At 42.5% G+C, this 27,135-nt stretch overlaps 1 protein-coding gene across 4 annotated transcripts in view; it reads left to right on the top strand.

Annotated features, from left to right (window-relative positions):
• pemt (phosphatidylethanolamine N-methyltransferase) overlaps positions 1–27,135 on the top strand; it is a 111,471-nt gene that overhangs the window by 76,733 nt on the left and 7,603 nt on the right. For all 4 annotated transcript variants that reach the window (XM_046368774.1, XM_046368773.1, XM_046368770.1 and 1 more), the window contains exon 5: positions 4,605–4,716. In XM_046368774.1, the coding sequence (XP_046224730.1) occupies positions 4,605–4,716 (112 nt within the window). The remainder of the gene's footprint in view (positions 1–4,604; positions 4,717–27,135) is intronic.

Genomic DNA, 27,135 nt, shown 5'->3' with positions numbered 1-27,135 from the left:
TCTATTTTGTGAAGTGCACCAGTCCCTCCTGCAGCAAAGCACCCCCACAACATGATGCTGCCACTCCCGTGCTTCATGGTTGGGATCGTGTTCTTCAGCTTGCAAGTCTCCCCCTTTTTCCTCCAAACATAATGATGGTCATTATGGCCAAACAGTTCTATTTTTGTTTCATCAGACATGAGGACATTTCTCCAAAAAGTACGATCTTTGTCCCCATGTGCAGTTGCAAACCGGAGTCTGGCTTTTCATTTGGTGATTTTGGAGCAGTGGCTTCTTCCTTGCCGAGCGGCCTTTCAGGTTATGTCAATATAGGACTCGTTTTACTGTGGATATAGATACTTTTGTACCTGTTTCCTCCAGCATCTCCACAAGGTCCTTTGCTGTTGTTCTGGGATTGATTTGCACTTTTCGCACCAAAGTACGTTCATCTCTAGGACAGAACGCGTCTCTTTCCTGAGGAGTATGACGGCTGCTTGTTCCCATGGTTTTTATACTTGCGTACTATTGTTTGTACAGATGAACGTGGTACTTTCAGGCGTTTGGAAATTGCTCCCAAGGATGCACCAGACATGTGGAGGTCTACAATAGTTTTTCTGAGGTCTTGGCTGATTTCTTTTGATATTTCCCATGATGTCAAGCAAACAGGCACTGAGTTTGAAGGTAGGCCTTGAAATACATTCACAGGTACACCTTCGATTGTCCCAAATTATGTCAACTAGCCTATCAGAAGCTTCTAAAGCCATGACATAATTTTCTGGGATTTTCCTATCTGTTTAACCTCTTGCTCCTATCTGACACGCGGGTGTCCCATCTAGACATCTGGAAATGCAAATGCTCTACGCTAAATGCTAACAGTACTAGTTAAAACTCAAACGTTCATTAAAATACACATGCAGGGTATTGAATTAAAGCTACACTCGTTGTGAATCCAGGCAACAAGTCAGATTTTTAAAATGCTTTTCGGCGAAAGCATGAGAAGCTATTATCTGATAGCATGTAACACCCCAAAAGACCCGCAGGGGACGTAAACAAAATAATTAGCATAGTCGTCGCTACACAAACCGCACAAATAAAATATAAAACATTCATTACCTTTGACCATCTTCTTTGTTGGCACTCCTAGATGTCCCATAATCACTATTGGGTCTTTTTTTTTAATTAAAATCGGTCCATATATAGCCTAGATAACGATCTATGAAGACTGTGTGATAAACAAAAAAAATAGGGTCTTATAACATAACGTCATTTTTTTAATTAAAAAGTTGACGATAAACTTACACAAAACACTTCGAAATAGTTTTGTAATGCAACTTTAGGTATTAGTACACGTTAATAAGCTATCAAATTGATCACGAGGCGATGTATATTCTATATGGGGTACGTCTGGAAATAATGTCCGGGTAAATCTCAACCAAAATATCCAGTCGGAGACCTGAACAAATGGCTTGTCTCTTCTTCGTTTGACCAAGAAACAAAACCTAGGCAAATGACAAGACTGTTGACATCGTGTGGAAGCTGTAGGTATTGCAACCTCAGTCCCATTTAATGTGGTTCGCCTTTAACAATGGGTTGATGTGGCAGATGGATATATCTTTCCATTTTCAGTGATAAGATTTTCCTGCGCTTTTCGATGAAACGCACGTTCTGTTATAGTCACAGCCGTGATTTAACCAGTTTTATAAACGTCTGAGTGTTTTCTATCCACACATACTAATCATATGCATATACTATATTCCTGGCATGAGCAGCAGGACGCTGAAATGTTGCGCGATTTTTAACAGAATGTTCGAAAAAGTAGGGGGTAGGAGTAACAGGTTAAAGGCGCAGTCAACCTAGTGTATGTAAACTTCTGACGCACTGGGATTGTGATACAGTGAAATAATCTGTCTGTAAACAATTGTTGGAAAAATGACTTGTGTCATGCACAAAGTAGATGTCCTAACCGACTTGCCAAAACTATAGTTTGTTAACAAGAAATGTGTGGTGTGGTTGAAAAACGAGTTTTAATGACTCCAACCTAAGTGTATGTAAACTTCCGACTTCAACTGTAACTTCATAGTATACCCCTCCTCACCCTAATGCAAAAATCCAGAGATGTTGCCAAACCAACCATAATAGTGTATTTTTGTGTCATCTGTGTATGGTGGGAGAGCTCCCACTGGCAGGTTATGCAGTTGGCAGCCAGGTGCTCACTGAGTTATGCCCCAGATCAGAGACTCCTGCCACCAGCCTCACTCATACATTCCCTCCACCTTCCTCCATTTTATAACCATCCACCAAGCCAAAATATTTAGCCATATTTATGGGCCTATTTATATAATTAATATGAATTCGGAGGGCAGAAATGATTAAATATTCATGCATTAGACCTCTCACTAAAGGCTTCAGTCATACAAAACTATACTTAAATCCAAACTGGTTCTTTAGCAGATTAGCAAGAATGGCACACCCAGTGTTCAAGAATGGCCTTTTGAAATTGAATGAATCTCCAAAATATTGCTATTTTTAAAACCATTTTTTTGGTTTTATTACACCTGAAAAGACAGAACCAAATATTATGGTTCATCTCAAACACACAAATTGATTTTTTTAAAACATGATTTTTTTTGAGAATTTAAAAATAAATTGACAAAGATGTCTTTTTTTTAAAAATCATAAATCAAACTGGTGGAGTTAATGTATGTCACATGCAGTTAACAAAAATATATGGAAATGTCTGCTCTATCCGAAGTTACAACCAACTGATTGCAGCATTACCACAAAAATGAAGGAGGCAAGTGGAAGGGGGAGAAGATAAGGAACTTGTCTGTCCTGCATTAAAGACCAACATTTTTTAAAGATTGTGATAAATAAAACTGGTGTACTTTTTTATTTAAGGACCAAAAAATGTACAGCTGTGCCATACAGGTTGCAAAATAGTTGTGAGGAGATTTTCGATGTACCGATTCCATGGCACATGGTTCATGAATTGATGCATAAAACGACGCCGGATTCAAAACTTAATTTCAATTATTATATCAAATTCTTGCAATCAATAAAATGTTATTTATATATACGGGGGGATACAACCATCCCAACTCTGCAGATTTTGCTGCAAAGAGACAGAATCATTAGATCACTTGTTTTGGTACTGCCCATATGAAGCTTGTTTTTGGTCGAAGGTTCAGGAATGGTCAAAAAAAGATCAACATTTATTAGGAGCTAACTCTGAAAAGAGCGTTTCTGGGTGATTTGAAAAGTCATAGACAATCAATCAGTAATATTATACAACTCTTAGCAAAAATATTGATTTAATTTGCAATCTGTAGAAACTATGAGCATATAAAGGTTCAGAACCTTTGTAAAAACATCACAGCACAGAGTGGAAAATACATACATGGCAGTTAGAAATCAAAACTGGATGGTCTTAAGAGATAGATGGGAGGGGTGAAGGATAGCTGACGGCTCCGACTAAAAACTAACAAAATATAACTGATGTAAAATATACGGTCTGCAAAATGTATATAGTATTTATAAGCTGGGCAAAGAAACCTAAGTAATGTTGTCCATTAGTTTACTCCAATTAGGGGAGGGGTTGTTTAAAAAATATATGTACCGTATTTAAAATAATATATTTACTATATATTTACAAAGAAATATACTGAAAAATATATATAAACGCAACATGCAACAATTTAAATGTTTTCCTAACTACAGTTCATAAAAGGAAATCAGTCAATTGAAATAAATTAATTGGGCCCTAATCTATGGATTTCACATGACTGGGCAGGGGCGCATCCTTGGGTGGGCCTGGGAGGGGATAGGCCCACCCACTTGGGAGCCAGGCCCAGCCAATTGGAATTCATTTTTTCCCCACAAAAGGGCTATATTACAGACAGAAATACTCCTCGGTTTCATCAGCTGTTCTGGTTGCTCGTCTCAGACAATCCCGTAGGTGAAGAAGCTGGATGTGGAGGTCCTTGGCTGGTGTGGTTACACGTGGTCTGCAATTGTGAGGCCAGTGGGACATACTGACAAGTTCTCTAAAATGACGTTGGAGTCGGCTTATGTTAGAGAAACTTACATTTAATTCTCTGGCAACTGCTCTGGTGGATATTCCTTCAGTCAGCATGCTAATTGCACATTCCTTCAAAAAGCGAGACATCTGGGGCATTGTATTGTGTGACAAAACTGCACATTTTATAGTGGCTTTTTATTGTCCCCCAGCACAAGGTGCATCTGTGTAATGATCATGCTGTTTAAACAGCTTCTTGATATGCCACACCTGTCAGGTGGATGGATGATCTTGGCAAAGGAGAAATGCTCACTAACAGGAATGTAAACAAATTTGTGCCATTTTTTTTTATGAAATAAGATTTTTGTGCATATGGAACATTTCTGGGATCTTTCACTTCAGCTCATGAAACATGGACCAACACATTACATGTTGCGTATATATTTTTTTCATTGTATATTGGTGATTGGAAATGATGCAGACAATAACATTAATAGAGCCACAATCTATCTGCAATATTAAAGCTTATCAGTGTGCCTTGTGAGGGTAGTGTATCTGGTCACCTGTAGTGTGATGTATTGAATATCTTATGTCCGTGTGTTTCTTCCAGGTGACTATTTTGGGATCCTGATGGAAGAGAAAGTGAAAGGTTTCCCCTTCAATGTAACTGAGAACCCTATGTACTGGGGCAGCACTGCCAACTATCTGGGACTCGCATTCATGTAAGTCTTTGTCCGTGTCTGTGTGTGTGAGAGAGCGAGCGAGTTTGTGGGTGCGAGAGAGAGTGTGTTTGAGTGTATGTTTGTGCTAGGTGTGTGTGCATTGGTTTGTTTGTTTGGCTAGCTGAAAACCCATAATTCTCCGGTCCCAGACCCACTCACACTGTCTGATTGGCAAGACATAATGACAGCACTTCACTTTGTAGTGAAGTAATATTCATCATAACAGGAAGTCGGTACAATGGCTCCGTAGGACATACATTACATGACCAAAAGTATGTGAACACCTGCTCATCGAACATCTCATTCCAAAATCATGGGCATTAATATGGAGTTAGTACCCCCTTCGCTGCTATAACAGCCTCCACTCTTCTGGGAAGGCTTTCCACTAGATGTTGGAATATTGCTGCAGGGACTTGCTTCCATTCAGCCACAAGCGTTAGTGAGGTCGGGCTGATGTTTGGCGATTAGGCCTGGCTCGCAGTAGCCATTCTATTTCATCCCAAAGGTGTTCAATAGGGTTGAGGTCAGGGCTCTGTGCAAGCCAGTCAAGGTCTTCCACACCAATCTCGACAAACCGTTTCTGTATTGACCTCGCTTTGTGCACAGGGGCATTGTCATGCTGAAAAGGGTAAGGGCGTTCCCAAACTGTTGCCACAAAGTTGGAAGCACCGAATCGTCTGGAATGGCATTGTATGCTGTAGCATTAAGATTTCCCTTCACTGGAACTAAGGGGCCTAGCCTGAACCATGAAAAACAGCCCCAGACCATTATTCCTCCTCTACCAAACTTTACAGTTGACACTATGCATTGGGGCAGGTAGCGTTCTCCTGGTGTCCGGCAAACCCTTCCGTCAGACTGCTAGATGGAGAAGTGTGATTCATTATTCCAGAGAACGTGTTTCCACTGCTTCTGAGTCCAATGGCGGTGAGGTTTACACACCTACATCTGATGCTTGGTATCACGCATGGTGATCTTCGACTTGTGTGTGACTGCTCAGTCATGGAAACCCATTTCATAAAGCTTCCGATGAACAGTTCTTGTGCTGACGTTGCTTCCAGAGGCAGTTTGGAACTTGGTAGTACGTGCTTCAGCACTCAGCGGTCCCGTTCTGTGAGTTTGTGTGGCCTACCACTTCGCAACTGAGACGTTATTTCTCCTAGACGTCTCCACTTCACAATAATAACACTTACAGTTGACCGTGGCAGCTCGAGCAGGGAAGAACTTTGACGAACTGACTTGTGGGAAAGGTGGCATCCTATGATGGTGCCACTTTGAAAGTCATTGAGCTCTTCAGTAAGGCCATTCTACTGCCAATGTTTGTCTATGGAGATTACATGGCTATGTGCTTGATTTGATAAACCTGCTTGCGTCTTTCCTTGAGAGATTTCTTTCCTCTTGACAGGGGGAGGACTGACTGGCCCTCAAGTATTGTTCTTGTGTTCCTGGGCCATTTGCCATGCGGCCAGAGGTGTAGTTCCATGTAGCACAGTTTGTAGAGCATGGCACTTCCAACGCCAGGGTTGCGGGTTCCACTAGTATGAAAAAAGTATGTAAATGTATGTTCTTTAGCGTCTGCTAAATGACTAAAATGTAAATGCATGAAAATTGTACAGACAGCACATGAGATGGTGGGGGCTACATATTCTCCACTCATCAATCAAAACAGGAAGGCCAGAATTACCCCTAATGGAGGTCTCAGTTGGTAGCCTAGACTGCAGCTCCAAATCAGCCTGCACTCAGTGTAAAATACAACATATTGTCTGCTGTTGCTCTTTCCGCTGTTGTTCCTTCCTGCACACTGTCTTGTGCTCTCATTATAAGGAATTAGTTTGATGATGGTATACACGGTTCATTCTCTTGTCATTAGGATGTGAACTATTCCATCAACATGTTAAATGTGCAACCAGAGGGAAAATAATTCTAGATCTCCTGTACTCCACCCACAGAGACGTGTACAACGCTCTCCCTCGCCCTCCATTTGGATAATCCAACCACAACTCTATCCTCCTGATTCTTGCTTACAAGCGAAAATTAAAGCAGGAAGCACCAGTGACTCTAGTCTATAAAAAAAAGTGGTCAGATGAAGCAGATGCTAAACGACAGGACCGTTTTGCTATCGCAGACTGGAACATGTTCCGGGATTCTTCCTGTGGCATTGAGGAGTACACCACATCAGTCACTGGCTTTATCAAATAGTGCATCGAGGACGTCGTCCCCACAGTGACTGTACGTACATACCCTAACCAGAAGCCATGGATTACAGGCAACATTTGCACTGAGCTTAAGGGTAAAGCTGCCGCTTTCAAGGTGTGGGACTCTAACCCGGAAGCTTAAAAGAAATCCCGCTATGCCCTGTGACGAACCATCAAACAGGCAAAGCGTCAGTACAGGGCTAAGATTGAATCATACTACACCGGCTCCGATGCTCGTCTTATGTGGCAGGACTTGCAAACTATTACAGACTACAAAGGGAAGCAGCCGCGAGCTGCCCAGTGACCCGAGCCTAGACCTACATCTGATGCCAGACGAGCTAAATTTACATTTACATTACATTTAAGTCATTTAGCAGACGCTCTTATCCAGACCGACTTACAAATTGGTGCATTCAGCTTATGACATCCAGTGGAACAACCACTTTACAATAGTGCATCTAAATATTTTAAGGGGGGTGAGAAGGATTACTTTATCCTATCCTAGGTATTCCTTAAAGAGGTGGGGTTTCAGGTGTCTCCGGAAGGTGGTGATTGACTCCGCTGTCCTGGCGTCGTGAGGGAGTTTGTTCCACCATTGGGGAGCCAGAGCAGCGAACAGTTTTGACTGAGCTGAGCGGGAACTGTACTTCCTCAGTGGTAGGGAGGCGAGCAGGCCAGAGGTGGATGAACGCAGTGCCCTTATTTGGGTGTAGGGCCTGATCAGAGCCTGGAGGTACTGAGGTGCCGTTCCCCTCACAGCTCCGTAGGCAAGCACCATGGTCTTGTAGCGGATGCGAGCTTCAACTGGAAGCCAGTGGAGAGAGCGGAGGAGCGGGGTGACGTGAGAGAACTTGGGAAGGTTGAACACTAGACGGGCTGCGGCGTTCTGGATGAGTTGTAGGGGTTTAATGGCACAGGCAGGGAGCCCAGCCAACAGCGAGTTGCAGTAATCCAGACGGGAGATGACAAGTGCCTGGATTAGGACCTGCGCCGCTTCCTGTGTGAGGCAGGGTCGTAAATGGATGTTGTAGAGCATGAACCTACAGGAACGGGCCACCGCCTTGATGTTAGTTGAGAACGACAGTTTGTTGTCCAGGATCACGCCAAGGTTCTTAGCGCTCTGGGAGGAGGACACAATGGAGTTGTCAACCGTGATGGTGAGATCATGGAACGGGCAGTCCTTCCCCGGGAGGAAGAGCAGCTCCGTCTTGCCGAAGTTCAGCTTGAGGTGGTGATCCGTCATCCACACTGATATGTCTGCCAGACATGCAGAGATGCGATTCGCCACCTGGTCATCAGAAGGGGGAAAGGAGAAGATTAATTGTGTGTCGTCTGCATAGCAATGATAGGAGAGACCATGTGAGGTTATGACAGAGCCAAGTGACTTGGTGTATAGCGAGAATAGGAGAGGGCCTAGAACAGAGCCCTGGGGGACACCAGTGGTGAGAGCGCGTGGTGAGGAGACAGATTCTCGCCACGCCACCTGGTAGGAGCGACCTGTCAGGTAGGACGCAATCCAAGCGTGGGCCGCCCCCGGAGATGCCCAACTCGGAGAGGGTGGAGAGGAGGATCTGATGGTTCACAGATAAATCACTCCTATGCTCGCTTCGAGGCAAGCAACACTAGGGCATGCATGAGAGCATCAGCTGTTCCAGGCGACTGTGTGGTCACGTTCTCCGTAGCCGACGTGAGTAAGACCTTTAAACAGGTCAACATACACAAGGCTGCGGGGCCAGATGGATTACCAGGACGTGTGCTCCGGGCATGTGCTGACCAACTAGCAGGTGTCTTCACTGACATTTTCCACATGTCCCTGATTTTAAGTCTGTGATACCAACATGTTTCAAGCAGACCACCATAGTCCTTGTGCACAAGAACGCAAACGCAACCTGCCTAAATGACTTCCGACCCGTAGCACTCACGTTTGTAGCCATGAAGTGCTTTGAAAGGTTGGTAATTGCTCACATCAACACCATTATCCCAGAAACCCTAGACCCACTCCAATTTGCTTTCCGCCTGAAAAGATCCACAGATGATGCAATCTTTATTGCACTCCACACTGCCCTTTCCCACCTGGACAAATGGAACACTTACATGAGAATGCTATTCATTGACTACAGCTCAGTGTTCAACACCATAGTACCATCAAATCTCATCACTAAGCTAAGGATCCTGGGACTAAACACCTCCCTCTGCAACTGGATCCTGGACTTCCTGACTGGCCGCCCCAGGTGGTAAGAATAGGCAGCAACACATCTGCCACGCTGATCCTCAACACTGGAGCTCCCCAGTGGTGCGTGCTCAGTCCCCTCCTGTACTCCCTGTTCACCCACGACTGCGTGGCCAGGCACGACTCCAACACCATCATTAAATTTGCAGACGACCCAACAGTGGTAGGCCTGATCACCGACAAAGACGAGACAGCCTATAGGGAGGAAGTCAGAGACCTGGCCGGGTGGTGCCAGAATAACAACCTATCCCTCAACGTAACCAAGACTAAGCAGATCATTGTGGACTACAGAAGAAGGAGGACCGAGCACACCCCCATTCTCATCGACGGGGCTGTAGTGGAGCAGGTTGAGCGCTTCAAGTTCCTTGGTGTCCACATCAACAACAAACTAGGATGGTACAAACACACCAAGACAGTCGTGAAGAGGACACAACAAAGCCTATTCCCCCTCAGGAAACTAAAAAGATTTGGCATGGGTCCTGAGATCCTCAAAAGGTTCTACAGCTGCAACTGCGAGAGCATCCTGACTAGTTGCATCACTGCCTGGTACGGTAACTGCCCGGCCTCCGACCGCAAGGGGGTAGTGAGGCACTACAGAGGGTAGTGCGTACGGCCCAGTACATCACTGGGGCAAAGCTGTCTGCCATCCAGGTCCTCTGTACCAGGCAGTGTCAGAGGAAGACCCTAAAAACTGTCAAAGACTCCACAGACACCCCAGTCGTAGACTGTTCTCTCTACTAACGCATGGCAAGCTGTACCAAAGTGCCAAGTCTAGGACAAAAAGCCTTCTCAACAGTTTTTACAGTTTTTACTTTTATTTCTATTATTTCTGTACCTATTGTTCACCTAATACCTTTTTTTGCACTACTGGTTAGCGCCTGTAAGTAAGCATTTCACTGTACGGTATACACCTGTTGTATTCAGCGCACGTGACAAATAAACTTTGATTTGATTTATTTCAGAGTGTTCATGCAGGACACAAAAAAAACTCTACCTGCAGCAAAGAAACAATTGCATTTCGGTACATGATAAAACATAGGGATGCAAAACCTTGAGGGAATTGCGTCTAATCTGTATAAATAAAGACTCAATTAGATTATAATTTTGGAGCTGGGGAACAATGACGAGCACTACAAATGTCAAACGTCACTCTGTGTATTGCTGTTTATGAGTTTCGAATCACTTCTCCTTCAGGAGTGGAAAACTGTATGTGTGTGTGGTCTCCATGACAACAGTGACCAAACCACTGGTGAGTGGCTTGGCACTGTTGCTAGGCAGACAGCAGGAGAGAGCAGCCTATTACTGCAACCTATTATCCTCCTTTCCTGCAGCTCCCTTTTTTCCTTACTTTTCTCCCTGCACTCCTTCTTTCCCTCCATTTTAAAATCGTTTGAGTTGCTAGGCAGCGGTATCGCCCCTGTGCCGTTCCAGCATCCCCCCGCGCTCGAGCGTCAGTAACCCCAGGGATGAAAGGGCTACAGTCGGACCATGAGGTGTGCCCCCACACGCACGTGTGGCTCAGTGGTCAGATATTGGTTTCAAAAGGCTGTTTAGTCACAAACTATAGCACTGCACCATTGTATCAATGATGCAGACTGATACAGTACTGGAGATGTTGCATTACTGCATGTTCATTAATTTCTTAACATCACATGACTGTTCAACGGTTATGAGGCTTCAACTCCTGGGATCATTTTTAACAGGTGCCTGGTGCCTAGTTTTTTTTAGGGATTTAACCACCTCTCTGTCTCCATTGCCGCAAAATAGATTTTCACGTAGGCTACAATTTCTGCTTCCCTTGCTCTCCTTAGCTCAACCAGGCAAAGCACCTCCACACACTCACCCAACTGCACCCCCCCCCCCACACACACACACACACATCCACTTACTCTACCTCCGTCCATCCCATGACCTAAAGGAGATTAGCAGATGCATTGAGACTGATGCAGTATTGTCACAAGTAGGTTTTAACACTTTACCTGCTATCCATATACATATGGCTCTAACAGAGAGACCTCCCTCATTCACCAGCACCTGGAAACCATCCTCCTGTGTTTGTCAACCCACGATCTCGCCATCATCACCGTATAACATTCTTCAAACCTCCTTCTTCTCTCCCTCCTTTTCCCTTGCTCTCCTAATATCCTTCCTAACTCTGCATATACAGTGCCTTCAGAGAGTATTCAGACCCCAGACTTTTTCCACATTTTGTTACATTACAGCCATATTGTAAAATTTGATTAAATCGTTGTTTTTTCTCATCAATGCCCCATAATGACATGGCAAAAACTTTTTTTTCAATTTGTTTTGCTGATTTATAAATAAAATGTCAACTGAAATATGACATTTACAGAAGTATTCAGACCCTTTACTCAGTCATTTGTTGAAGCAGTGATTACAGCATCAAGTCTTCTTGGGTATGAAGCAACAAGTTTGGCACACCTGTATTTGGGGAGTTTTTCCATTCTTCTCTGCAGATCCTCTCAAGCTCCGTCAGGTTGAATAGGAAGCGTTGCTGTTTTCAGGTCTCTCCAGAGACGGGTTCAAGTCCGGGCTCTGGCTGAGCCACTCAAGGACATTCAGAGACTTGTCCCTAAGCCACTCTTGCTTTGTCTTAGCAGTGTGCTTATGGTCGTTGTCCTGTTGGAAGGTGAACCTTTGCCTCAGCCTGAGCACTCTGGAGAAGGTTTTCATCAATGATTTCTCTGTACTTTGATACGTTCATCTTTGCCTGGATCCTGACTAGTTTCCCAGTCCCTGCTGCTAAAAAACACACCCACAGCATCATGCTGCCACCACCATGCTTCACTGTAGGGATGGTGCCAGGTTTCCACCAGACGTGACGCTTGGTATTCAGGCCAAAGAGTTGAATCTTGTTTTCATCCGACCAGAGAATCTTGTTTCTTATGTTCTTAGTCTTTAGGTGCCTTTGGCAAACTCAAAGCGGGCTGTCATGTACCTTTTACTGAGGATGACTGGCTTCCGTCTGGCCACTCTACCATAAAGGCCTGATTGGTGGAGTGCTGCAGAGATGGTTGTCCTTCTGGAAGATTCTCCCATCTCCACAGAGTAACTCTGGAGCTCTGTCAAAGTGACCATCGGGTTCTTGGTCACCTCCTTGACCAAGCCCCTTCTTCCCTGATTGCTCAGTATGGCCGGGCGGCCAGCTCTAGGAATCCTGGTATTTCCAAACTTCCATTTAAGAATGATGAAGGCCGCTGTTCTTTGGGACCTTCAATGCTGCAGACATGTTTTGGTACCCTTCCCCAGATCTGTGCCTCGACACAATCTGGTCTCGGAGCTCTACGGACAATTCCTTCCACCACATGGCTTGGTTTTTGCTCTGACATGCACTGTCAACTGTGGAGCCTTATATAGATAGGTGTGTGCCTTTCCAAATCATGTCCAATCAATTGAATTTACCACAGGTGGACTCCAATCAAGTTGTAGAAACATCTCAAGGATGATCAATGGAAACAGGATACATCTGAGCTCAATTACGAGTCTCATAGCAAAGGGTCTGAATACTTATGTAAATAAGGTTTTTCATTTTCAAAAATGTCAACTTGTTTTCGATTTGCCATTATGGGGTATTTATTTATTTTAGAATAAGGCTGTAAGAGAGAAATAAGAGGGGGGGGGGGTGATTTAATCCATTTTGAGTTCAGGCTGGAACACAACAAAATGTGGAAAAAGTCTAGGGCTGAATACTGTGGATGGATTAGATTGTTTTCTCTCTCCCATCTACACACAACACCCCATAATGAAAAGTGACATTTTTGCACATTTATTGAAAATGAAATACAGAAATATCTAATTTACATAGGTATTCACACATCTTTGTAGAAGCAACTCTCAATACTTTGTAGAAGCACCTTTGGCAGTGATTTCAGCTGTGAGTCTTTCTGGATAAGTCTCTAAGCGCTTTCCACACCTGGATTGTCTTTCGAGCTCTGTCAAATGATCATTGATAAGCAACCATCTTCACGTCTTGCCATAGATTTTCAAGTAGATTTAAGTCAATACTGTAGCTCGGCCATTCAGGAACATTTACTGTCTACATGGTAAGCAACTCCAGTGTAGATTTGGACTTGTGTTTTAGGTTATTGTCCTGCTGCCAGTGTCCAGTGTCTGGTGGAAAGCAGACTGAACCAGGTCTTCCTCTAGGATTTTGCCTGTGCTTAGTTCGTTTCCTTTTTAACCTGAAAAATTCCAAAGTCCTTAATGATTACAAGCATATCCATAACATGATGCAGCCAGCACTATGCTTGAAAATATGGAGAGTGGTACTCAGTATTGTGTTGTTTGGGATAAAATCAATACAACACTGTATTCAGGACAAAAAGTGAATTGCTTTGCCACATTTTTTGCAGTATTACTTTAGTACCTTGTTGCAAACAGGATGCATGTTTTGGAATATTTGTATTCTGCACAGGCTTCCTTCTTTTCACTCTGTCAATTAGGTTAATATTGTGGAGTAACCATGTTGTTTATCCATCACAATTAGGTTAGTGTTGTGGAGTAACCATGTTGTTTATCCATCACAATTAGGTTAGTATTGTGGAGTAACTATGTTGTTTATCCATCACAATTAGGTTAGTATTGTGGAGTAACTATGTTGTTTATCCATCACAATTAGGTTAGTGTTGTGGAGTAACCATGTTGTTTATCCATCACAATTAGGTTAGTATTGTGGAGTAACTATGTTGTTTATCCATCACAATTAGGTTAGTGTTGTGGAGTAACCATGTTGTTTATCCATCACAATTAGGTTAGTATTGTGGAGTAACTATGTTGTTTATCCATCACAATTAGGTTAGTGTTGTGGAGTAACCATGTTGTTTATCCATCACAATTAGGTTAGTATTGTGGAGTAACCATGTTGTTTATCCATCACAATTAGGTTAGTATTGTGGAGTAACTATGTTGTTTATCCATCAAAATTAGGTTAGTATTGTGGAGTAACTATGTTGTTTATCCATCACAATTAGGTTAGTGTTGTGGAGTAACTATGTTGTTTATCCATCACAATTATGTTAGTATTGTGGAGTAACTATGTTGTTTATCCATCACAATTATGTTAGTATTGTGGAGTAACTATGTTGTTTATCCATCACAATTAGGTTAGTGTTGTGGAGTAACTATGTTGTTTATCCATCACAATTAGGTTAGTGTTGTGGAGTAACTATGTTGTTTATCCATCACAATTATGTTAGTATTGTGGAGTAACTATGTTGTTTATCCATCACAATTAGGTTAGTATTGTGGAGTAACTATGTTGTTTATCCATCACAATTAGGTTAGTTTGTGGAGTAACTATATCCATCACAATTAGGTTAGTGTTGTGGAGTAACTATGTTGTTTATCCATCACAATTAGGTTAGTGTTGTGGAGTAACTATGTTGTTTATCCATCACAATTAGGTTAGTGTTGTGGAGTAACTATGTTGTTTATCCATCACAATTAGGTTAGTGTTGTGGAGTAACTATGTTGTTTATCCATCATAATTAGGTTAGTGTTGTGGAGTAACTATGTTGTTTATCCATCACAATTAGGTTAGTGTTGTGGAGTAACTATGTTGTTTATCCATCACAATTAGGTTAGTATTGTGGAGTAACTATGTTGTTTATCCATCACAATTATGTTAGTATTGTGGAGTAACTATGTTGTTTATCCATCACAATTATGTTAGTATTGTGGAGTAACTATGTTGTTTATCCATCACAATTATGTTAGTATTGTGGAGTAACTATGTTGTTTATCCATCACAATTATGTTAGTATTGTGGAGTAACTATGTTGTTTATCCATCACAATTAGGTTAGTATTGTGGAGTAACCATGTTGTTTATCTATCACAATTAGGTTAGTATTGTGGAGTAACTATGTTGTTTATCCATCACAATTATGTTAGTATTGTGGAGTAACCATGTTGTTTATCTATCACAATTAGGTTAGTATTGTGGAGTAACCATGTTGTTTATCTATCACAATTAGGTTAGTATTGTGGAGTAACTATGTTGTTTATCCATCACAATTAGGTTAGTGTTGTGGAGTAACTATGTTGTTCTGGTCCTTCTGTAGCTCAGTTGGTAGAGCATGGCGCTTTAGTTAGTATTGTGGAAACGTTGTTTATCTATCACAATTAGGGTAGTGGGTTCGATCCATCACAATTATGGGACCATGTTGTTTATCCACAATTAGGTTAGAATGTATGCACACATGACTGTATTGTGGAGTAACGCCATTTGGATAAACTATGTTGTTCTGTCTGCTAAATGGCATAAATCTTAAAATAAAAAAATCCATCACAATTAGGTTAGTGTTGTGGAGTAACTATAAATGTGTTTATCCATCACAATTAGGTTAGTATTGTGGAGTAACTATGTTGTTTATCCATCACAATTAGGTTAGTGTTGTGGAGTAACTATGTTGTTTATCCATCACAATTAGGTTAGTGTTGTGGAGTAACTATGTTGTTTATCCATCACAATTAGGTTAGTATTGTGGAGTAACTATGTTGTTTATCCATCACAATTAGGTTAGTGTTGTGGAGTAACTATGTTGTTTATCCATCACAATTAGGTTAGTGTTGTGGAGTAACTATGTTGTTCTGGTCCTTCTGTAGCTCAGTTGGTAGAGCATGGCGCTTGTAACGCCAGGGTAGTGGGTTCGATCCCCGGGACCACCCATACGTAGAATGTATGCACACATGACTGTAAGTCGCTTTGGATAAAAGCGTCTGCTAAATGGCATAAATCTAAAAATAAAAAAAATCCATCACAATTAGGTTAGTGTTGTGGAGTAACTATGTTGTTTATCCATCACAATTAGGTTAGTGTTGTGGAGTAACTATGTTGTTTATCCATCACAATTAGGTTAGTATTGTGGAGTAACTATGTTGTTTATCTATCACAATTAGGTTAGTGTTGTGGAGTAACTATGTTGTTTATCCATCACAATTAGGTTAGTATTGTGGAGTAACTATGTTGTTTATCCATCACAATTAGGTTAGTGTTGTGGAGTAACTATGTTGTTTATCCATCACAATTAGGTTAGTGTTGTGGAGTAACTATGTTGTTTATCCATCACAATTAGGTTAGTATTGTGGAGTAACTATGTTGTTCTGGTCCTTCTGTAGCTCAGTTGGTAGAGCATGGCGCTTGTAACGCCAGGGTAGTGGGTTCGATCCCCGGGACCACCCATACGTAGAATGTATGCACACATGACTGTAAGTCGCTTTGGATAAAAGCGTCTGCTAAATGGCATAAATCTAAAAATAAAAAAAATCCATCACAATTAGGTTAGTGTTGTGGAGTAACTATGGTGTTTATCCATCACAATTAGGTTAGTATTGTGGAGTAACTATGTTGTTTATCCATCACAATTAGGTTAGTGTTGTGGAGTAACTATGTTGTTTATCCATCACAATTAGGTTAGTATTGTGGAGTAACTATGTTGTTTATCCATCACAATTAGGTTAGTATTGTGGAGTAACTATGTTGTTTATCCATCACATGTTAGTATTGTGGAGTAACTATGTTGTTTATCCATCACAATTAGGTTAGTGTTGTGGAGTAACCATGTTGTTTATCTATCACAATTAGGTTAGTGTTGTGGAGTAACTACAATGGTGTTGATCCATCCTCAGTTTTCTCCTATCAGAGCCATTCAACTCTAACTGATTTAATGTCACCATTGGCCTCATGGTTAAATCCCTGAGCGATTTCCTTCCTCTCTGGCAACTGTGTTAGGAAGGACGCCTGTATTTTGTAGTGACTGGGTGTATTGATACACCATCCAAATGGTAATAATAACTTCATCATTTTTCATGGGATATTAAATGTCTGCTTTTTGTTTTACCCATGTCCCAATAGGTGCCCTTCTTTGCAAGGCATTGGAAAACCTCCCTGGTCTTTGTGGTTGAATCTGAGTTTGAAATTCAGTGCTCGACTGATATCTGTATGTGTGGGGTACAGGGATAGGTAGTCATTCAAAAATCATGTTAAACATTACTATTGCACTATTATTGCACACAAGACCCTGAACAGCGTCTACCCCCAAGACATAAGACGGCTAAATAGTAAGTTAAATAGTTAACTAACAGCTACCCGGACATTCTGCATTGACCCTTTTGACTCATTACGTACGCTGCTGCTACTGTTTATCTCTCATGTTGCCTAGTCACTTTACCCCTACCTACAGTATACGTACATATCTAAACACAAATACCCTTGTACCCCTGGACATCGGCTCATTGTGTATTTCTTCATTGCCATTATTTTTTAAAATTACTTCTCTTTTTTTGTCTCTGCATTGTTGGGAAGACCCGTAACTAAGCATTTCACTATTAGTTTACGACACCTGTTGTTTATGCAGCGTATGACAAGTAAAAATGTAAATGATTTTGTTTGGCCTTAAATCCCCCAGCATGTCATCTAGGTTTTATTTTGGTCTTAAATCCCCCAGCATGTCATCTAGGTTTATTTTGGTCTTAAATCCCCCAGCATGTCATCTAGGTTTTATTTTGGTCTCAAATCCCCCAGCATTTCATCTAGGTTTATTTTGGTCTTAAATCCCCCAGCATGTCATCTAGGTTTTATTTTGGTCTTAAATCCCCCAGCATGTCATCTAGGTTTTATTTTGGTCTTAAATCCCCCAGCAAGTCATCTAGGTTTTATTTTAGTCTCAAACCCCGTAGCATGTCATCTAGGTTTTATTTTGGTCTCAAATCCCCCAGGTTTGTCCTTCTTTTCAAGTCTCAATCCCTCTGTTACCTTCTCCTCCTTCCTATCCGCTCCTCTCTCTCCTGTGGTCATCCTGGGGCCATGACGTTTCTGTTCTAGCCAGATGTCCCTGACTGAGGCCTTCCACCCTGCCTGCATGGCGGATGGACACGTATGGAATGGAAAAAAGGTCCGTATTGAGCAGAGCGTTAGCAAGAGTCACCCACCCAGCGATCTGGTCTGCAGCGACAACACCAACAACCTGTCGCCCTGTTCCCTCTACGGAATCTCATTGACCCACTTTCTGCTGTTCAATTTGAGATGACACTTTCCCTAGGTGACGGCCATTATGTGTGTTTGTGTGGGGGAGTTGTGTGTGTGTGTGGGGGGGGGGGGGGTTCAGTGTTTGTGTGGGGGAGTTGTGTGTGGGGGGGGGGGGGTTCAGTGTTTGTGTGGGGGAGTTGTGTGTGTGTGTGGGGGGGGGTTCAGTGTTTGTGTGGGGGAGTTGTGTGTGTGTGTGAGGGGGGGTTCAGTGTTTGTGTGGGGGAGTTGTGTGTGTGTGTGTGTGTGTGTGGGGGGGGGTTCAGTGTTTGCACTCGCCTTTCTGTAGTGATAATACATGTGCAAAGGCGTTTGTTAGATTAGCTCTTGTGCTGAATTCTGTATCTATAATCTTTGTCATTTTGGCACAATAAGTTCAGGATGTTTTTACATAATGGTTAACTTCAGTAGGTTGTGAACAGAGGACCAAAGCAATTCCCAGGTAGTCACTGTTCTCATACAGTTATTCTGAATTTACCTCTGTGTGAGTGTCTGTGGGTGTTCTCATGAATTTGCTGTCTTTGAGCATGTGCATATGTATTCACGTTTGTTGTATTCCAGAGGTGGGTGGCTTGGTCACGTCATCAGACAAAGAGTGTCCTTCAGGTGTGTCGTGGTCACCTTGACCCAAGTACTTTTGTAATGCAACTTTAGGTCCTTCTGTAGCTCAGTTGGTAGAGCATGGCGCTTGTAATGCCAGGGTAGTGGGTTCGATCCCCGGGACCACCCATACGTAGAATGTATGCACACATGACTGTAAGTCGCTTTGGATAAAAGCGTCTGCTAAATGGCATATATTATTATTATTATTATCCAAACCTCCTCTTCATTTACGCACTGACTTTCATTCACTCATCTTCTCTCCCTCTTATTTTGTCTCCTTCGGTCTGTCATCCACCTCTCTCCTGGCCCAGAACAGGACAGCGGGAATCAAATTAACATTGATCCCACTGCTCCAATTAAGAAAGGTAATCAGATAACAGGAGATATAAAGATGAATGGAACTCAATGAAATGCAGAGGAGGGATCCTCCCTTGGGTGAGAGCCAGCCTGGTTACATCTACCGGCCTGGTTGCATCTGCCGGCCTGGTTGCGTCTGCTACAGTGGCAGCCATACCAGGCCAGGCCAGGTCCTCCTTTACCGTCTAAAGCAATGATAATGTATCCTTTCATAATGGAAAGAATAATGTACGTTGTTTGTTATCCAACCCACACACTGTATATGTACAGTATATGTAACACATTGCCCTGAGATACAACTTTGAAAATGGAGAAGGACAAAAAGTAATCCCCTTTTCCTATTGGTGGGAATGAGAATGTCTGTCTATTGTCATGTCCTCCCAGCGATAACCCAAAGTTACACGAGAGATAAAGGATTACTTCTCTGAGCAGAGTTTGGGGGAAAGGGTCGAAAAGAAATAGGAAGATCGATTTCAAATGGTGTCCCCCAAAGGCTGTTGAAGAAGGGTGCCCACCATTTCGGGGAAATGTGTTGTTCAGTACAAACCAACACGCAACGTAGCAAAACATTGAGGCGAATTGATTTTCTTCACGATGTCCCCCATTGCTCCTGCACCCAAGAAAGCGAAGGTAACTGAACTTAATGTCTATTGCCCAGTAGCACTCACTTCTGTCATCATGGAGGGCTTTGAGAGGCTAGTTAAGGACCATATCACCTCCACCTTACCCGACACCCTAGACCCACTGCAATTTGCATACCGCCCAATAGATCCACGGGTGAAGCAATCGCCATCGCACTGCACACGAGGAATACCTATGTAAGAATGCTGTTCATTGACGACAGCTCAGCCTTCAACACCATAGTACCCTCCAAGCTCATCATTAAGCTCGGAGACCTGGGTCTGAATCCCGCCCTGTGCAACTGGGTCCTGAACTTCCTGACTGGCCTCCCCGTGCAACTGGGTCCTGAACTTCCAGACTGGCCGCCCCAAGTGGTGAAGGTAGGCAATAACACTTCCACTACGCTGTTTCTCAACACAGGGGCCCCTCAAGGGTGCGTGCTCAGCCCCCTTCTGTACTCCCAGTTTACCCATGACTGCGTGGCCACGCACGCCTCCAACTCAATCATCAAGTTTGCAGATGACACAACAGTGGTATGCCTGATTACCAACAATGACGAGACAGCCTACAGGGAGGAGGTGAGAGCCCTGGCGGAGTGGTGCCAGGAAAATACTCTCCCTCAGCAAAATGAAGGGACTGATTGTGGACTTCAGGAGATGGCAGAGAGAGCATGCCCCCATCTACATCGATGGGACCACAGTGGAGAAGGTGAAAAGCTTCAAGTTCATCTGCGTACACATCACTGACAATCTGAAAGGGTCCACCCACAGACAGTGTGGCAGAGAAGGCACAGCAATGCCTCTTCAACCTCGTGAGGCTAAAGAAATTGTCTTGGCCCCTAAGACCCTCACAAACTTTTACAGATGCACCATTGAGAGGTTCGTGCTGTCAGCCCAACACATTACTGGGAGCACACTACTTGTCCTTCAGGACATCTACGGCACCTGGTGTCACAGGAAGGCCAAGAAGATCATCAAGGACCTCAACCACCCGAGCCACAGCCTGTTTACCCCGCTGTCATCCAGAAGGCGAGGTGCTTTAAAGCAGGGACCGAGAGACTGAAAAACAGCTTTCTTCTCAATGCCGTCCAGACTGCCACTAGCCGGCCCCCACCCAGTACGCTGCCCTGAACTTGGTCACTGTCACTATCCGGCTACCACCTGGTTACTGATCCCTGCACCTTAGAGCATGCTGCCCTATGTACAGAGACATGGAACACTGGTCACTTTAATAATGTTAAATACTGTTTTGCATATGAAAATGGGTATATACTGTTTTCTAGTGAAGGCCATCCTTTTCAACTATTTCTGTGCATATACTATATAGTTTATCTAGAGAATAAGTGGATAGAATAGTATATATACAGCAATAGTTGAATAGGATGGCCTTGACTAGAATACAGTATATACAGTTGAAGTTGGAAGTTTACATACACCTTAATCCTAGAAAGAATTCCCTGTCTTAGGTCAGTTTGGATAATTTATTTTAAGAATGTGAAATGTCAGAATAATAGTAGAGAGAATGATTTATTTCAGATTTTATTTCCTTCATCACATTCCCAGTGGGTCAGAAGTTTACATACACTCAATTAGTATTTGGTAGCATTGCCTTTAAATTGTTTAACTTGGGTCAAACGTTTCAGGTAGCCTTCTAGAAGCTTCCCACAATAAGTTGCGTGAATTTTGGCCCATTTATCCTGACAGAACTGGTGTAACTGAATAGGGTTTGTAGGCCTCCTTGCTTGCACACGCTTTTTCAGTTCTGCCCACAAATGGTCTATAGGATTGAGGGCTTTGTGTTGGCCACTCCAATAACTCCTGCTACAACTTTGGAAGTATGCTTGGGGTCATTGTCCATTTGGAAGACCCGTTTGCGACCAAGCTTTAACCTGACTGATGTCTTGAGATGTTGCTTCAATATATCCACATCATTTTCCTACCTCATGATGCCATCTATTTTGTGAAGTGCACCAGTCCCTCCTGCAGCAAAACACCACCACATCATGATGCTGCCACCCCTGTGCTTCACGGTTGGGATGGTATTCTTTGGCTTGCAAGCCTCCCCCTTTTTCCTCCAAACATAACGATGGCCATTATGGCCAAACAGTTCTATTTTTGTTTTATCAGGCCAGAGGACATTTCTCCAAAAAGTATGATCTTTGTCCCCATGTGCAGTTCCAAACCGTAGTCTGTTTTTTTATCGTGGTTTTGGAGCAGTGGCTTCTTCCTTGCTGAGCGAACATTCAGGTTCTGTCGATATAGGACTCGTTTTACTGTGGATAAAGATACTTTTGTACCTGTTTCCTCCAGTATCTTCACAAGGTCCTTTGCTGTTGTTCTGGGATTGATTTGCACCTATCGCACCAAAGTACGTTCATCTTTAGGAGACAGAATGCGTCTCCTTTCTGAGCGGTCAGACGGCTGCGTGGTCCCATGGTGTTTATGCTTGCGTACTATTGTTTGTACAGTTGAACGTGGTACCTTCAGGCGTTTGGAAAATTGCTCCCAAGGATGAACCAGACTTGTGGAGGTCTACAGTTTATATGAGGTCTTCGATTGACTCAAATCATGTCAGTTAGCCTATCAGAAGCTTCTAAAGCCATGACATCATTTTCTGGGATTTTCCAAGCTGTTTAAAAGGCACAGTCAACTTAGGGTATGTAAACTTCTGACCCACTGGAATTGTGATACAGTGAATTATAAGTGAAATAATCTGTCTGTAAACAATTGTTGGAAAAATGACTTGTGTCATGCACAAAGCAGATGTCCTAACTGACTTGCCAAAACTATAGTTTAACACGAAATTTGTGGAATTGTTGACAAAAAAGTTTTAATGACTCCAGCTTAAGTGTATGGAAACTTCCGACTTCAAATGTACATAAACATTATTAAAGTGACCTGGGTGTGTATACATACATACAATGGGGCAAAAAAAGTATTTAGTCAGCCACCAATTGTGCAAGTTCTCCCACTTAAAAAGATGAGAGGCCTGTAATTTTCATCATAGGTACCCATCAACTATGACAGACAAAATGAGAAAATAAAATCCAGAAAATCACATTGTAGGATTTTTTATGAATTTATTAGCAAATTATGGTGGAAAATAAGCATTTGGTCAATAACAAGAGTTTATCTCAACACTTTGTTATATACCCTTTGTTGGCAATGACAGAGGTCAAACGTTTTCTGTAAGTCTTCACAAGGTTTTCACACACTGTTGCTGATATTTTGGCCCATTCCTCCATGCAGATCTCCACTAGAGCAGTGATGTTTTAGAGCAGTGATGTTTTGGGGCTGTTGCTGGGCAACATGGACTTTCAACTCCCTCCAAATATTTTTTTATGGGGTTGAGATCTGGAGACTGGCTAGGCCACTCCAGGACCTTGAAATGCTTCTTATGAAGCCACTCCTTCGTTGCCCAGGCGGTGTGTTTGGGATCATTGTCATGCTGAAAGACCCAGCCACATTTCATCTTCAATGCCCTTGCTGATGGAAGGAGGTTTTCACTCAAAATCTCACGATACATGGCCCCATTCATTCTTTCCTTTACAAGGATCAGTCGTCCTGGTCCCTTTGCAGAAAAACAGCCCCAAAGCATGATGTTTCCACCCCCATGCTTCACAGTAGGTATGGTGTTCTTTGGATGCAAATCAGCATTCTTTGTCCTCCAAACACAACGAGTTGAGTTTTTACCAAAAAGTTCTATTTTGGTTTCATCTGACCATAGGACATTCTCCCCATCTTCTTCTGGATCATCCAAATGCTCTCTAGCAAACTTCAGACGGACCTGGACATGTACTGGCTTAAGCAGGGGGACACGTCTGGCACTGCAGGATTTGAGTTCCTGACGGCGTAGTGTGTTACTGGTGGTAGGATTTGTTACTTTGGTCCCAGCTCTCTGCAGGTCATTCACTAGGTACCCCCGTGTGGTTCTGGGATTTTTGCTCACCGTTCTTGTGATCATTTTGACCCCACGTGGTGAGATCTTGCGTAATAATAATAATTGCTCCCACAGTTGATTTCTTCAAACCAAGCTGCTTGCCTTTTGCAGATTCAGTCTTCCCAGCCAGGTGCAGGTCTACAATTTTGTTTCTGGTGTCCTTTGACAGCTCTTTGGTCTTGGCCATAGTGGAGTTTGGAGTGTGGCTGTTTGAGATTGTGGACAGGTGTCTTTTATACTGATAACAAGTTCAAACAGGTGCCATTAATACAGGTGACGAGTGGAGGACAGAGGAGCCTCTTAAAGAAGGAGTTACAGGTCTGTGAGAGCCAGAAATCTTGCTTGTTTGTAGGTGACCAAATACTTATTTTCCACCATAATTTGCAAATAAATTCATTAAAAATCATACAATGTGATTTTCAGGATTTTTTTTTCTCATTGTCTGTCATAGTTGAAGTGTACCTATGATGAAAATTACAGGCCTCTCTCATATTTTTAAGTGGGAGAACTTGCACAATTGGTGGCTGACTAAATACTTTTTTGCCCCACTGTACATACATACATACATACATACATACATACATACATACATACATACATACATACATACATACATACATACATACATACATACATACATACATACATACATACATACATACATACATACATACATACATGCACGCACGCACGCACGCACGCACGCACGCACGCACACACACACACACACACACACACACACACACACACACACACTGGTCACTTTTATAATGAAATCATTAAACTTTTTTTTTATTTGAATAGAGCCCCACAGTGTCATAATACCCATAAAACCTAGCAGTCAAACAGGGAAATAGTTTCAATAATTTTTACACTGTTCATTTTTCCCATGGGGAATTTTAGAAACACTTAATATAAGGCTTACCCTGGCGAAGTTTTGATAACCGTGTAAATCTCTCTCGGACAAGGTGACGTCTATCAATATATTTGTCACTATTTACTCTCAGATCAGAAAATTATCATCAGCATCAAAGTAGACATCATGCAAAACTACAAATCCCTGCAAGCATCTGCACATCATCTCTTGCTGACACCTTTGCTAACAGGTGTTAAGTTAAAACTTGTACAAGACAGTTCACAGAATTGTCAATTTAATTCAATTTAGCCAATTTATTAATTTCAAAATTGAGCTAACATTAGTTAATCTAGAGATTCTCACCTGTGCCTCGATTTTGCAGTCTCGTCCAGATCATAATGGCATTTGTAGTTCTTTATGATAGCCACATTAGCAGCTAATTAGCATTTCATGTTTGGGGGGTAAATACAGGTGAATATATTGATAAGTCACCTTTTCCTAGAGAGAGTTTTCACGGTTATCAAAACGTCACACAAACGTAAGCCTACATGAAACACAACCCTTATTTTAAGTGTTTCTAAAATCCCATATGGGATAAATGAATGGTGGGAAAACAATTGGAACCATTTCCTTGTTTGACTACTAGGTTTTATGGGTATTATGACCCATACTTTGGTAATCTATGCACCCCAGATCTATATGTGTTTTAGCCAACTTTGACCATAACTCTGACGGTATGGTATGACAACAATAGGCAAAAGTTTTCTAAAGATTTTATACAGATCTTAGAGCACCAAACCACTACACATTACTCTCTATAAAATTGACCAAAGTCACATAAGGCTATAGTCTAAACGTAGTACACCATAGGGAATGTCATCTGACATGTAGCCACAGTCTGTAGTTGAGGTCCGACAAACAGCTCATACTAATATGCAGGCCATGTTGTGTGGCATTTAGTCACGTCCAGACTGGGTGAGTCTGACAAATGCTGACGCTGCTGTCAGTGAAAAACTCTAGTTACAGTACTTTACATGTCTGGCTCTGCACGGGCCAATTCACGGCTCATATAACGTAGGACAGTGTGGGATGTGGGGCAATGGGGATGTCAAAATATAGCTAGTGACCCATATTATCGAGTGGGTTTTGTCAGCTGCATAGAATAGATATTTATTTGATCTGTATAATGAATGTGGCTCACTTCAGGATCTGGTGCTGAATAAGGTATTTATTTATTATATGTTTACACCAGATGGTAACAGAAAAGTCCAACAACAAGTCCTTGTTTGCACTTTCCTTGACGAGGTAGTTTCTCGAGCCAATGCTAACTAGCATTAGCGAGATGACTGGGAGTCAATGGGTATCCACTAGCGTGGATACCCATAGACTAGCGTGCAGATACCCATACACTTCTAGTCATTGCGCTAACGCCAGTTAGCGTTGACTTGCGAAACTGCCTTCATACTGGACACAGAGACGTGCTAATGGTATCGACTAGTTCATCTGACACTGGGGAAGTAGGTAAAGGGCCTCGTTGAAAAAAGTATCCCTTTAACTTCACCTTTGTTCCAACTTCTCGCTGTGTTTGAAATCCACTGCAAAATAATGAGTACAGACTTTGCACAGAAGCATAAAACTTGATAAATGGTGACAGCTGTTTTGGTTAGGCTGGATTACTCAAGGTGACGCTTTGTCTTACAATTAACATTCAGTTGTCTCTGAATGAAATTCAATGGAAAAGGGCACTTTGACCAGCAATGCCCATGTTTCGTTTACCCCCCAGCAGACCTTCAGCCAGGTCAAGAGAAGTTAGGCAGCAAGTGTGTGTGTGTGTGTGTGTGTGTGTGTGTGTGTGTGTGTGTGTGTGTGTGTGTGTGTGTGTGTGTGTGTGTGTGTGTGTGTGTGTGTGTGTGTGTGTGTGTGTGTGTGTGTGTGTGTGTGTGTGTGTGTGTGTGTGTGTGTGTGGCGCACGCCTTCCATTTAGTTCCCAAAGGCCTTCCATATCTCATCCCTCACTGTAAATGCTACTGCTGCTCAATATGTGTGTGATTATTGCCTAATTGAGTCCACATGAAGCGTGGCCAGACTCCTTCTGAAAGCAGAGTGGCCATTTGCTCCCTTAGTAATCGCTGGTGCAGAAAAGAAATAGTTTTCAGTTGTTCCCCTTACATAGAGGATATGTAAGCCCTAGTAACTCTCTCTCCTTCTCTTGTTGTCCAGCTCGGTACAACTTCTTTCAGCTTTGTCCATATCCTCTATAATTACTATAATTGCCGATAACACAGGCGCCTGAAATTGACGTCCGATTACAAAACACATGGCTTGAATCCAGCCTGATCATCTCCTGTTGTTTGTCATCCCAATGATCCCACAACATCATTCATTCACACACCCCCTTTAACACTGTATATAATCAACTAGTATCATGAAAGCATCATCTACATCAGTGGTGGGGAACCTTTTTTCTATCAAGGGCCATTTGGATATTTATACATTTAATTCAGCGGCCATATTAAAATGTGCTTTTTTTCTGCTTTATTCATGTTTTAATGTGACTTTAATCACTGACATTGGTT

Source organism: Oncorhynchus gorbuscha, linkage group LG11 (genome assembly GCF_021184085.1).
Source record: "Oncorhynchus gorbuscha isolate QuinsamMale2020 ecotype Even-year linkage group LG11, OgorEven_v1.0, whole genome shotgun sequence".
Classification (NCBI taxonomy): Eukaryota; Metazoa; Chordata; class Actinopteri; order Salmoniformes; family Salmonidae; genus Oncorhynchus; species Oncorhynchus gorbuscha.
This window is presented reverse-complemented; position numbering and strand designations above follow the sequence as displayed.